Source organism: Dunckerocampus dactyliophorus, chromosome 14 (assembly GCF_027744805.1).
Source record: "Dunckerocampus dactyliophorus isolate RoL2022-P2 chromosome 14, RoL_Ddac_1.1, whole genome shotgun sequence".
Taxonomy (NCBI): Eukaryota; Metazoa; Chordata; class Actinopteri; order Syngnathiformes; family Syngnathidae; genus Dunckerocampus; species Dunckerocampus dactyliophorus.
Window position 1 is genome coordinate 13,853,674 of NC_072832.1, and position 13,387 is coordinate 13,867,060.

Below are 13,387 nucleotides of genomic sequence, written 5' to 3' on the forward strand. Positions count from 1 at the left end.
AACATAATGCTTATTTTCTCCGAGATATACATCAGCATGGTCTTACAGCCATGCAGCGAGTGCAAACTTGAATATCCATATTACAGTACAGCTCATATCTTAATTAACATAATGCTTATTTTCTCTGAAATATCCATCAGGGTGGTCTTACAGCCGTGCAGCAAGTGCAAATTTTAACAAACATACAGTATTATAGTGCAGCTCACATCTTAACTTGATGTTTATACTCTATAAAAGTGACTTGAACAAGCCTTGGGGGTTGAACTCTACTTTGGAGAGGCGGGACGCGATAATAGAAAGCACACACTGTTCGCTGGGTTCTGTATAAAAGGCACGGGCGGACAAATTCAGGACTGTTATGGCTGTGATTTTGTAAATGAGGGTAAAGACACACAAACAAGTGTACAACAAGTGCTGTGTTGGTAGGACTGCAACATGTACAGTATGTGCAAAGTGCAAATTTCATTCAACAACAGTTGGCTGTACTAAACGTTAGGGTAGTTAGGACACACAATGACAGTGACCCAGTTAATTTCAGTTGAATGTGTAAATGTTAGACAAACTGACAGGACCGGAGGGAGGGAGGAAAGAGGAGAGGGAAGCATGGATGGTGATTGGCTGCCACAGACATACTGAAGGCGCTTTCCCCTCCCGCTCTCTGTAACGTCGACGCAGTGAGAGAACACAGTGGCTCATACCCGTTCATGTTTCATTTTCTTAAGAGTACACTCGTCTTTTTTTCCTTGTTAAAACCCTAAACGTCACGCCGAGACTGATGAAAAAACCTCCAAGGAAACAAGCGTCATTTTTCTATTCATGGTTCTTCCATTAAAGCAGACATGCAGATGAATCACATCTCAGTGTGTTAGGAAAACTCACAATAAGAATGTTAAAAAGTTGTATCCTCTGATAAAAGTGAATCGGCCTCCAGCTAAATATAATTTGCGATGATGTCTAATGGCTCCGGCCTTAAAACCTGACTTGTTCCTATTGTCCTGTCATCTGGTGAATGGCTTTTACCATCAGCCTAAGATATCTCTCCTCACCAAGTCTTCACATCCCACAAGCCATCAAAAAGTAATTGGCTATAAATATTCAAGAGAAAGCAATCCCTTGTCTCAAGTAGCAGTAACATCAGACAACCTTCAGGAGAATGAAGCTGAGCTGCACATCAACACTGGGAAACAAATTGTGTAGCAGACATTTCTAACAAGAAATGTCAACTTTTTCTCAAAGAGCAAGGGGAGAAACATTTGAATCTTACAGGCAAATATCACAAATGCTGTCTTTACAAAGATAATACTGCTCAGTTTTGACAGTAGTTGTTCAAATTCAATGCATCGCACTGAGAGGTGTTTTTGGTTTTATATAACTGTCAAAAATACCGCGTTAATGGCGGTAACTAATTTATTTCATTAATTATGTCACGTTTTTTTAGTTTAATTCATGTATGCACACCAGAGCTAGCAGCCTCTCTGTTATGACAGCAGACGAGTCCTCCACTGTGCTTCGAAACACAGTGGAGCGTCCCCCCACAGTCACACAGAGTCGGCCGCTCTTTTATAACTTCATTCTGACCTGAACACATCGACAGCAGTACAATTCCAACACCATATACTGGAAGTATCTCCAACTCACACACGTCTCTAGTCCGTTCAGCCTGGGAACCACACTTCCTCATTGTCATTACAAAGAATGCGAGATGCATTCAGGGACATCACAAAAGCCGCTTTATATTTTGTGTGCGTGTCTGTGTAAATAAACAGGAAGGTAAAGAAAAACATGAGGTCGATATTCTTACAACTCACTTTGTATATCATAATTTGGATGTACAATTTGCTACATTTAAGTATGCTGGAAAATACACGGAAACTAAATTTACATTGTATTACGTGCGTCTGTGTAGGCTCTCAGTCGTACAGGAGTTGTCCATCGAGGAAAAGGCTTCTTGAGACGTCATCTGTACTTCTGTGTAGAAGGTGTCGGACGAAGCTCTTCGGATGAGGAGCGAAACGTCCGACACCTTCTACACAGAAGTACAGATGACGTCTCAAGAAGCCTTTTCCTCGATTGTATTACGTGGTGTCTTTGAACGCAACTAATCATTGCTTATAATAACACGGTTTAAAGTGTGATTCAAATGTTCTGCTACTATTAAAGAGACTAGTGTTAGACAAATAGATTTTTAGACTTGTGTGGTATCTTTTAGCTTGACATATAGAGTTCATTTGGAGCTGTTAATACATACAAGCCTGTCCTGCCGTTTAGCTTTCTGTTAATTAAATAGTGTATAGTGTAAATAGTAAAAATTGGCATATTTCAGTCATAGTTGCTAATGGCGATTAATCATGATCAATTAATTTAAAACTGTGATTAATCTGATGACATTTTTTTTAATCATTTGACAGCCCTATATATAACAAAGGAATTCATATTCAAAATCACTAAGGGTGAGAGGTATTTTGATTGCCGTTTGTTGGCTTGTTTGCAGGATTATGCAAAACTACATAACCAATTTCCAAAAAAAACTTTGTGCATGCATGTGTGACCACCAAATTTAGATGCCAATCTCTGGATGAAAAGGCAGCTAGAGGAATCCATTTTGCCATTTTGCCATCACAATCCCCACGAAACTTACTTTTGGCAATAATTTTAATTGATAACCGAATCCTACAAAAAATAGGGCACACTGAGGTTCCACTGTACTTCCATCCATTTTCTATACCGCTTCTCCTCTTGTGCTCGACAATTTCGTTCACGTCAGTTAGAGAATTTTTGGGGGGATTTTTGCCATTTGAGTCACCGTGGATCGGTTGCTCATGACGTGTAATCAACAATGATATGGTCCTATCATCTTCATGCTGTTTTTTTATCCTTGACCGTTGTTGTAAGTGGCCTGCCTCTTAGCAGAGTATCCCTGTCTTTTGCATTGTTTTCGATGCAATTTACTGCCTGTTTTTATCAGTGCATTAGGGGTGTCGCCAGATCTCGTGTGTGACAGAAGCCAAACAGACTGAATTACGGCAACGCTACTATGAATGATAATCCAGTAATATGGAAGAGGCAGTGTGCAAGGCATATTTTAAGTGCACATTAAATGTTTTAAGCACACCTTGCGATCCAACCTGGACGTGTGGCTGTTTTTTCCATTGACAAAGCAGCAGAAGCTGTTGTAATTCTACATTTGATCAATTTAACCTAGCAGTTCTGTTGACGCTCATTACATTTGGCAAGCACCGGCGATCACCTGCTTCATAACACACCTCATACATACTGTAGAAGAGATCCGTGTTGACAAATAGCGACATGGTCGATATATGTAGCAAGTAAGGGTGGACGTTTAAGTGTTTAATGCGTCATTCATTTATTCGGTAATTAAATACAAGCGTTCAATAAAGATCAAGTGTCTGTCGAGCAGGTGAGTGGGAGTGAGCTCTACCTCCGTAACGCTGTGTAATGCGCCTCTGAAAGCTCTATAAAAAAAAAAAAAAAAAAAAAAAACCTCCACAGTGAAACCCAGCCCTTGACCAACATTGGGAAAAAGGCAGAGCTTGCACACACTCCCCTTCCTGGCAAAACACGCATGGGTGTTCAGAGTGTGGCGCAGGGGCCATCTGTGGAACGTGGCTCATTACAAAACTAAAAGCAAAATGGAAAAATAAAGCAAAAAGACATAATGTAACTGGAAAAAGCTAATTTATGGGACAATAAACACTTCAGAATACACCTGCATTGTTTTGTGACTGGGTTACATAAAATAGTTTGTTTGTCCAGTCATTTTTTCACTGTACTTTTCTTAAAATTAATGTTAAAATCTCGTCTCGTCTTGTCCTTGTGGACCCAATGTTGTGCATCATCTCGTCTCATGACACCCCTCGTCTCCTGTGACGCCCTTAGAGGGCATGCTGCTGATTGTGGAAACAGCTACTCGCTACAGTGTGGTCGGACAAACAATACACAAACATAGCCTTTTCTCCCCCACCTTGCGTGCAGCTTAAGTGTAACTACGACTCTTGGACACAAATAGTTCAGTCATCAATCATACTCTATGTCTTTTCTCTGGTATTAGGGTATTAATAACGACACAACAGAGGAAAGGCAAGGCAAGGCTTTTAATCATATATTTTTAACTGTCAGCTAAACTAAAATGGGAGCGTCTATGAATGGAAATGAGGGCAGTTAAAGGCGGCCAGTAAAGAAAAACAGAAGATGCCAGTCTTTGCTCGTCATGGAGGCTTTTTGCTCCATCCACAACACACCATCCCACCCAGCTGTGTTTCAACCTTACCAATAATGGCAGCTGAATAACAAACACAGCCTCAAGAAATCACACAAGCTCTTGGGACTCTTTTTTTCCTCAGAAATGCCGAAGCATCTTGTGTGACAAAACGCAACAAAACATACAAGGGATGCTCATGTTGTGGCTTATGCAAATGTCAAGAGTCAGACACAATTACAGATATAATGTGCACAATGCACATGAGCCCTTAAGCACAGAGCTTAGGGAATGGGATATTTTTAGTGACTCCCATTTCCTTTACTCTTGCTGCATCCACCAATCAGCAGCAGCTTGTCGCACTGTTTCCATGCTGAGACATATTTAAATATTAATGGGAAGAAGAGCGAGATCGTACTTTAAGTTGTACCAAACTGGACACCAGAGGATTAGAGAAATAATGGAAATGACTGCTTTTGTTTTAGTCAGACAACAACGGCACGCATGTGTGACTTTTTGAGGTCACAGAGGAAGCGCTAAAGAAGAACGGAATATGTTCAGCTTTAAAGTGTACTTTAAAACTACTGTATTATTATTGACATGTTCATGTTGAATGATCAAATTCATGCTGAGTCATAACTGTCCGCTAATCAGTTTGTTTTTGAACAGAAATATTTTGGCAAAACAAAACAATGATGTTTTGACAAGATTCAACACAATGCTCAAAAACAGTACAATGTATTTTTATACATTTTAAATATTCTTTTAGCATTTGTTTGTCTGTCATAGCAGTGAAGACAGGATCTAAGGTCATAGAGGTCAGCCTTGATATTTTAACGCAAGGTGTCCAAAGTATGCAGCTCATTTTTTAACTGGCCATCAACACATTCTAAATATAAAATACAAATGAATAATGAGATATATTAAATGATAGTAGAATCATTTGTTTTGTCACCTATAACACAAAATGAAGATGTCTTGTTTTGTTCGTGTGTTGTTTGTATTGACTGACACTGGATTATAGGAAATTGCACTTTTTTGTTTTATTTTGCCCATCTTCCACAATCTTTTTGTGAGACATGAATACATATGTCTCTCTTTTCTGTGTGTTCGAAAGAGATAAAAATAGCTAAAAAGAGGCAGCTATAAATGCATGTAATGGGATGCAATGGGACTGCCAACAACTCTCCATTTCCGTATAATGTGAGCTGCATATTAACCAAGCTGCAGCAACTTTGTTATTATTATTGTTATCAACATTGTTACGCCGAAGAACGACATTACTGGCGTAGTGACACCTCGCCACACCACATCGGCTAGCCACACTACACACCGGCTCACGGCGCCTCGCTCACGACGCCTCAGGCCACTACGGAAAGGTAATGCTAGACATCGTGTGTTTGTTTTTGAGTTAGGAAAAGTTAATGCTCGGTGTAGCTTTTGTTTCCGTGTTGCTATGTGAAATAAATGAACCCAGGAAGGAATTTCCGGTAATAAAATGACCAAAATACAGCATTTTTCCCCTGACTGCACACCACTGTTTGAAACCAATGATATAAATTGGAAAGTACTTTTAAGTCAGTAGTTACACTTTTTCCTCAGAAGACCGGTCAAACTGACAACATAGATTAAAAAAAATTTTTGAAATCCAGTCTGTACGGTTGTACATCTTTTATATTTAATACAGAGCAGTGCATGATGATGAAATGAATGCATGGAAATGAACTTGTCTGACAGTCATTATAGTGTTGCTGCTGTGAGTATTTTTATTGTTACAAACTTTGCCTAGTAACAAGTGACTGCACAAACATGTGATGTCATCAGCAAATGACATCGTCATTATGCGTCTGTCTGTATCATTTATAATATAAAAAAAAAGCACATCAGAGCCCACGTAAGTGTTTGTTAGGCCAATAACTCCTTTCTCATATGAAAATAAAAAACACCGCTGGATAGCGGTAATAAATCTAATGATAGATGTGCTCAAGCACACTTGGTTCAATTTTTAATATTCTCCACCATTAAAAAAATATTTTATGTCCGCACAGCGCAGTCATGTAAAAGTTTACTTTTTATTTGGCAATAAAAGAAACAGCAATGACTCACTGATATTTGATGAACAACTTCAGTGGGAACATGGGAAAAAACTTAAATGGAAACTTAATCATATCTTGAAGGCATTTATTTCAAGACATTTCCTGGCCGTCACTTTTTTTTTTGTTTTTTTGCTCTGATAATGAAAACTGTACCACCTAATCCCCTTTTATGGCACCTTATGTGTATTTAATGGATCCTGACATGCGGAAACACGATGAGCCTGTCTGAAAATTGTGTTTTTTTAAGGGGAGAGAGGCTCAAGTGTGTCATCATGTGCGAAAGCTGAAAAACACAATTACATGTGTGTCATTAAAATATATTTTTTTAATCATTTGAATACTTTTATTCGTTAATACACTAAACAAAACAAATAATACATATGCCACAATGACCTCTACATATAATAACCCCAGAATAATGCTCCATATTGGGTTTGTTACCAATATCCAACATCGTCCCTTGTCACTCCCTTTTTGATTAGTCAAAAAAAATTGCGTATTTCAGCAAATATGTATTTTTTGCCTAAATTAAGCATTTTCAAGCATAAAAATGGATAAATGAACTAAAACACAAATATAAGGCATTTGGAAGATACATTCAAAGATGCTGTGATGATATGTAGTATTGTACACTGGTCACTAGGTGTCAGTAATATTACTGCAATGTTCGGTGAGACCGACTTGACTGCAGGATCAACAGGTTTTTATTGGAGGTTTGAATTGTCTTGCAACAGACACAATAATCCCTAACACAAGCTACTGTTGTGGCCCCTGAACCGCTGACATCACTTCCTGTCCTCTAGCACCAACACATTCACAGCAAAACACACAAGCACGAGTCTTATCTACAGGTGTATCTGAAGTGGTTTATTGTTATTATGTCTACTATGGCATAGAAAATGGATGGATGGATGGATGTTGGGTGGTACGAGTAAGACAAGTGGGACTGTAGGGGTGTTATTTCATGTCTTGAGGGCTCTGATAATAAAAACGTATTTAAAAGGGTTTAAATAGGTTTTCTATGTGTAACTATATGCATAAATATTCCATTTATAAATAAGAAATCCCACTGCAATAAGTGACTACTGTACCAATACTGTCCAGCACTTCATTACCAATACTAATATCAGCTGATACCAATCTAGAAGCACTTCCCTCAAACTAATGTCATGTCACATCTCGTGTGATGAATGAACATTGTGTAGGCCTGTCACGATAACAAATTATTGTTGATAATCGATATTATTGACAACATTTTTTTAGACCATTTTTCCATTATTTATATGGCATAATAATACGAGTACATTGTATCAAAAGCAATAAACGTTAATTTCTCAAGAGTATTTAACATTGTAATTGGAATGTCAAGAGCTTTTAAATCAGATTAATTAAACAAACAACATAATACATTAAACAAACAAAAAAAGGAAAAAAAACAATGCAAATAAAATGGACTCTCAGTCTCTTTTAGCACAATCATAACCACAAACAATAAAAAATAGACATATAATAAAAAGCACACACAAAAATAAACACAATAATAAATAAAATGGAGTATCAAGTCTCTGTAAACAAAATTGCACTTGAATAAACAATGAACATTGGGTATTATACAGTATATAGCGAACGGCACTCTGAATGTGCACCATTTTGCACTATTTTGTTTATGTTTACTTTGCTGACCAAACGCCTCAGTAAGTGTTGACTGTTGGGACGAAGGCTCCATTGCCCGCTGTCGGTGTCGGCTGTCAGTGTTCATGCGCTCACCTTGTTCATTCTGCTAAAAAATGTTATATTCCCACAGTCGGGCTAAGGTATTTGCCTTAGAAACCATTGTTGGAGCACAGTATCACTTGCACGCCGATATCATGATCGGCAGAAAAAAACAATAGAACAGATATAGGCAGATGATAGTTGTCGGCTGATATTGCTTTACAGGCCAAATAATAGTAATCATTGGCAATTTTCAAAAGTAATGTTTTTTTGTTGAGAAAAATAAATAAATCATTACATTATATTAAATATTTGAATAATGACTATGGATATTCAATAAACTAGCACAATCTAAGGAGCGGTATCAAACACAATGCCTTTTTTAAATAGAAAAAAAATGTGTTTGGTCATAGACTAAAAACAAATAAAACTGAGCATTGTTGTGAGTTTTTTTTCTGTTCGGTCCACTACTGTACTTCACAATTGCAGAGTTATTTTCGTGCATCATAAAGCCTGTAGATGGCGCTGCAGCAGTGCTTCCGTGTACCAGCAAGCGCGCATGCATTTGAGAGTAGAAAGAGTGTGTAGTAAAGTGGTCAGGCATATGTTTGCGGGTGTGACAAGCTGCAGGATGGTGTTACTTCACTCCAGTCTCCTCCATGAGGCTGACTGTTGACTGGCACAGCCCCGTGCACTGGCCCCTGTAAGGATGTACGGGGATGGGGAGGGCACCGTGTGGGACCTGGTCGGGCGACCCCACCGGGACTGTATGTGCTACCTTGGACCTCCGACTAACTTGATGCCGATGTAAGCTCAATTATTTACCTTTTTAAACGTGCATGGTTCGAGTTAACCTGTTGCACGCGACTGCTAATTGTATTATTAGCGCTAGAATTAAACAGAATATGCAGTGTTACGGTATAACATAATCTGGAGTATTTGCATTATTATTATGGAGCAGACCTGTACACGTATCTTAAACCAATGCTATAATAGTGTTATGTTTTATTTAACTTTAATTCGTTTTTATTTAAATCTGTCTGGATGTTAAATGTGATTCGTTTGAGGTGTACCTTGTTATAAGAAGGGGTGTTTTTCCCTACGGAGAAACATCCCTGTATTATTTTTAATGTATGTGCAATTAAGCAGTTGGCTAGAAGGTGTTTGTTGCATAACTGATTTTATGAAATATATGAGGATCCTTTGCAGCTTAATTGGTGCAATATTAAGAGAATTGTGATTTTTTTTTACACTATTATTGTATTAGTCTCATGAAACCTGCTAGGAAAAAAACAACAACCTCACTTGGTTATCAGGAAATTAGATTTATGTGCTTCTGCATGTAAGGTGAACTCAATGACCCCCATTATATGACCATGTAGCCCAGAGCTGCCACTAATATGTGAACTACTTATCATTTATGATTGATTCTTTAGTTCTCTAGAAGCTTCTCAGAGCTGCACATCCATAGTAGGTCAATGTAATGCTTGCAACACCAATCACGAGTACTTAATGTCTATCATACAATGGCTGGGTCGAGGCAGGACCAGTGAAGGATGATGATTCCTCCACTGTACATGTGAGGAGGGGCAGAAGACCTGATCTGTGAAACATCTAACGCTCTCTTGTTGCCGCAGACAGCTTTATCTCGTCCAAATTTCACAGTCACCACTATACTACCTCCAGTTTTTGTCCTCTTCTCTTCCCAGCGGGATGCGCAAATCGCCCGAAGTGAGCCCCAGAAGGCTTTCTGACATCAGCCCTCAGCTCAGACAGCTCAAGTACCTCGTGGTGGACGAGGCCATCAAAGAGGACCTCAAGTCTTCCCGCTCAGTTGAGGACATCAACAGCGCATCCATAGAGGAGCGAATACTGCGAATCACTGGCTACTACGGCTATCAACCTTGGAGTGCCAGCTACAAGAGTGAGTCGATAGAGTGGTAAATATTTGATGCTGGAGGCCATGCGCTGGCTTATTCGTGGCGAAGAGAGGTCAGGAAGTTGCCTTGTTGAGGTTCTTCTGAACTTGTTGAGCAAGAATATAAAGCTGCCGATATCGGTCCAGTTGACCTTTTGCAGCATGACATCGGTACAGCTATAAACAGAGAAGTCGGCAGGGAAACCTTGCAACAGGTGCATCCATTTTTGCTTTCCATTCAGTTGAGCTGCTTTTTTCTTCCGAGCAGTACTCTCTTCCTGCATCATGTGACATATCTGGTGCAGCCGATTCGACAGGATGAAACTGGTAGAGTTGAAGAATACACACTCTTAATCCTAAACAAGTGGCAGCTCCAAAAATCAGGGAAAGTATGTGAAAAATTGAGAAGAGAATTGGCAGGAACCTCGGTTTTTGTCGTTAATCTGTTCCAAAAGTTCAGACGAAAACAGAAACGTATGAAAACTGAATACATTTTCCCCATAACAAATTGTATTGCTTTACTATGAGTTCTTTTATCAAAGTCCTGGCACTTGCAACTTTTTTTTGCAGCCGTCCTAAATGGAAAAAAAAGCTGATTCTTCCAGCACAAAAAAAATACGCAGTGTGCTTGAATGCCTAATCACCTCACAGTGCAATGCTAGAAATGAGGAAGGAAAGAGACAGATGCAGAGTTGTTCATTGTTCTGTGTGTGTTCTATGAACAAATAAACCACACCCCGCCCACACACGCTTACAGTGATAAAGATAATTAAAGGATTCCCTGGCTGGAATCTGTCGATCGTGTCCCTACTCTGAAAGAACAACATCCATTCTTCACAGAAACCGATTCACCAATGTGAGGATGTGAGGAAACTCTAAACGCACTGTTTATGATAGGCTAGACAAAGTACAAAAACCGAGACATATTTGTGGCAATTTTCGTCGAAAAACGAATCCTACAAGAACCAGGGAGTACGGAAACCGAGGATCTACTGTATTTTGGTCAGGTCCTTTCCACACCTTTGAGCTGACAAAGGTGTACCTGTTGATTTTTGAGGTATTCAACTGACTTTGTTGACTACCGCCTACCTTTATCCAGATAGCTGCATTTGGAAATCGCCTTTGTATTTTTGCGTTTTGGAAAGTGAACAAAAAAAACAACTTATGTCAGCATTATCAACAGCAATATACTACTGCGATGTGTAAAACTTCTTTGGTCGTTTTGTAGTCTTGTCCTATTTAATGTGTTTTGAGTTCTTCAGCAAACCTTGTTGGGTCTGAATGATGGTGCCCTCTGCTGGTTGCTGATGAGTAGTAACCAGTATGAATACTGTACATTAGGCATGGACCGGTATGAGATTCTGATGGTATGATCGCCTTGGGCAAAAATATAATGGTTTGACGGTTTCACAGTAATATAATTACAGCTCTAAAATGTGTTATTTTCAAATATCTTTACTGAAAAGAGAGTCATTTTTAAACCATATAATATAACACGACGAAAGTTGAACATGTGTATTTAAAATACATAAAAACAAAATGGTGTATGTTCACTGGATCCCAAATGAAGACAGTCGCACACCCATGAGTTTCTTCCTGGTGCTGCATAGACCTGTAGGACACTGATGATGTAAAATACTTAGATGCTACTCAAACTCGGCAGTGTGTTCCCCAATTTAAGATTTGCAACCATGCTTGGCTTTGATGATTACTTTGGAAAGCATCAGAGTTGCTTTAGTTTGCTGCAGACGGCAGCGTTAGTGCTTGTTTCACTGAAGCGTGTGGAATCAAAAAGCTAAAGCTCTGCCTCGCAGGCGCTTCGAGCAGTTGATTCGTTGAAGAAAAAGGCCACGCGGCTTTTATCTTCTTCTCACATATTTTCTTTCTCTGTATCACAAGATATTTGCATCATTTTGGGGGCGGGGTTTAACACTTGATACTCTCTGATTCTGGCCAGATGTTACGATGGATAAAATCCACCCTTGCTATTAGGGCTCTTGTACTCAAAACAGTTGCACCATTTTTTTCTTTGCTGGTGACCCTTAATGTTAATTAGTGCAGCTGCTTCGATTCTTTAACATTCCCCGGCCTGTACAGAATATGTGGAATATGTGTTATAGTACTAATCACGTTACTGTGTGCATTTGTGTTTTCGTACAAGCTTTGCTATACACGAAAATGATCACAATATACTTTAACTCCGACTAGAGCTGTCCTATCTAGTCTGACTGGTGTTTGTCCCGCCTGGTCATTGAGCATGAACTGATAAAGCTGCTCAGATGAGAGGCGGAACGTCTTCGAAGACAACCTAAACAGTCCAGTTGCAATCGATTCAATGCCCTGAGAACACAATGACCTGGATGGATGAGAATCTTCATAGGCATAGATCAGAAAATACCAACTTTTAAGACATCATGAGATAACACATGTTTTGTTGTTATTGTTTGGTGTACTCATTGGCTTACTGTAGCTTGTCTTTGTCACTCAACAAATGCAAGACGTCCCATTGTATTTACCACAAAAGCCAAAACATAAATTCAACTTGACAAGTGGGAGCCTGGGAAAAATAAGCAATTAAAAAAGCAGCTCGTTCTTGCTGTTATTTTTAAAATTACAATTGTAAACATGATTCATTCATTCTTTTCATTTTTGGAGCGTGATACGTTATAGGAGCGTGTGCTGCATTGAAATTGTGCCAATATTTTGGTCTTGTTGTTTGGTCCCGTTTTTCTAATGTGGGCAGGAGAACATGATTTTTCCATCTAGAATGTTTATTAATGTCCTTCCATCATTTCAATATCCATCCGGAAACTTTGTTAACTCCTGCTCTTGATCTCTATTAGTTAAAAGTTGTCTGTTACTGGTAGCCTGCTCATACCAGGATCTGTGCTGTATATTACTATAATATGTCTAGTAGTTACACTATAATAGTATTAGCTGATGGTGTCCTTTTATTGCATACTTTATTACATCACGTTTGAATATGTTTTGTATGCAGAAGTTGTACATTTCAACTAGAGGTGTCCAAACTACGGCCCACGGGCGAAATTGGGCCAGTCATCCATTTTTAACTGTCCCAGCTCGGATCACCTGACGTCAAGCCCGATTTTTTTTCTCAATTGTGACCTGTATGTTATTTTTTCGTGTCCATGTGAACAGTACAACGGTTATGTCGCATATACGGTATCTGACCTATAGGCAACGTCATGGAAAGGCGTGCTTTGCCAAGACTTGGGGAAAGGTACTCACAGCAGTAGGCAAAAGTTATTTTTGTCATCTGAAAATGATTTTCAAAATCTGTCAGTGACGCGGCTCACTTCGGTGTCCCAGCACCTCTGGCTCCGACATTCACCCGCATGCTCCTCGGAACAGACAATGCAGCAAGTTAGTCATGAACTGCCCAAATTTTTGCCCTCGTTCTTCTTGATCTCCCTCGCAAAAAAT

At 39.2% G+C, this 13,387-nt stretch overlaps 1 protein-coding gene across 6 annotated transcripts in view; it reads left to right on the plus strand.

Annotated features, from left to right (window-relative positions):
• The first annotated feature begins 8,645 nt into the window (after positions 1 to 8,645).
• The window catches only part of slc35f3b (solute carrier family 35 member F3b), a 63,706-nt gene continuing 58,964 nt past the window's right edge, over positions 8,646 to 13,387 (plus strand). For all 6 annotated transcript variants that reach the window (XM_054798511.1, XM_054798512.1, XM_054798514.1 and 3 more), the window contains exons 1-2: positions 8,646 to 8,832; positions 9,735 to 9,949. In XM_054798511.1, the coding sequence (XP_054654486.1) occupies positions 8,735 to 8,832; positions 9,735 to 9,949 (313 nt within the window). In that variant the 5' untranslated portion in view covers positions 8,646 to 8,734. The remainder of the gene's footprint in view (positions 8,833 to 9,734; positions 9,950 to 13,387) is intronic.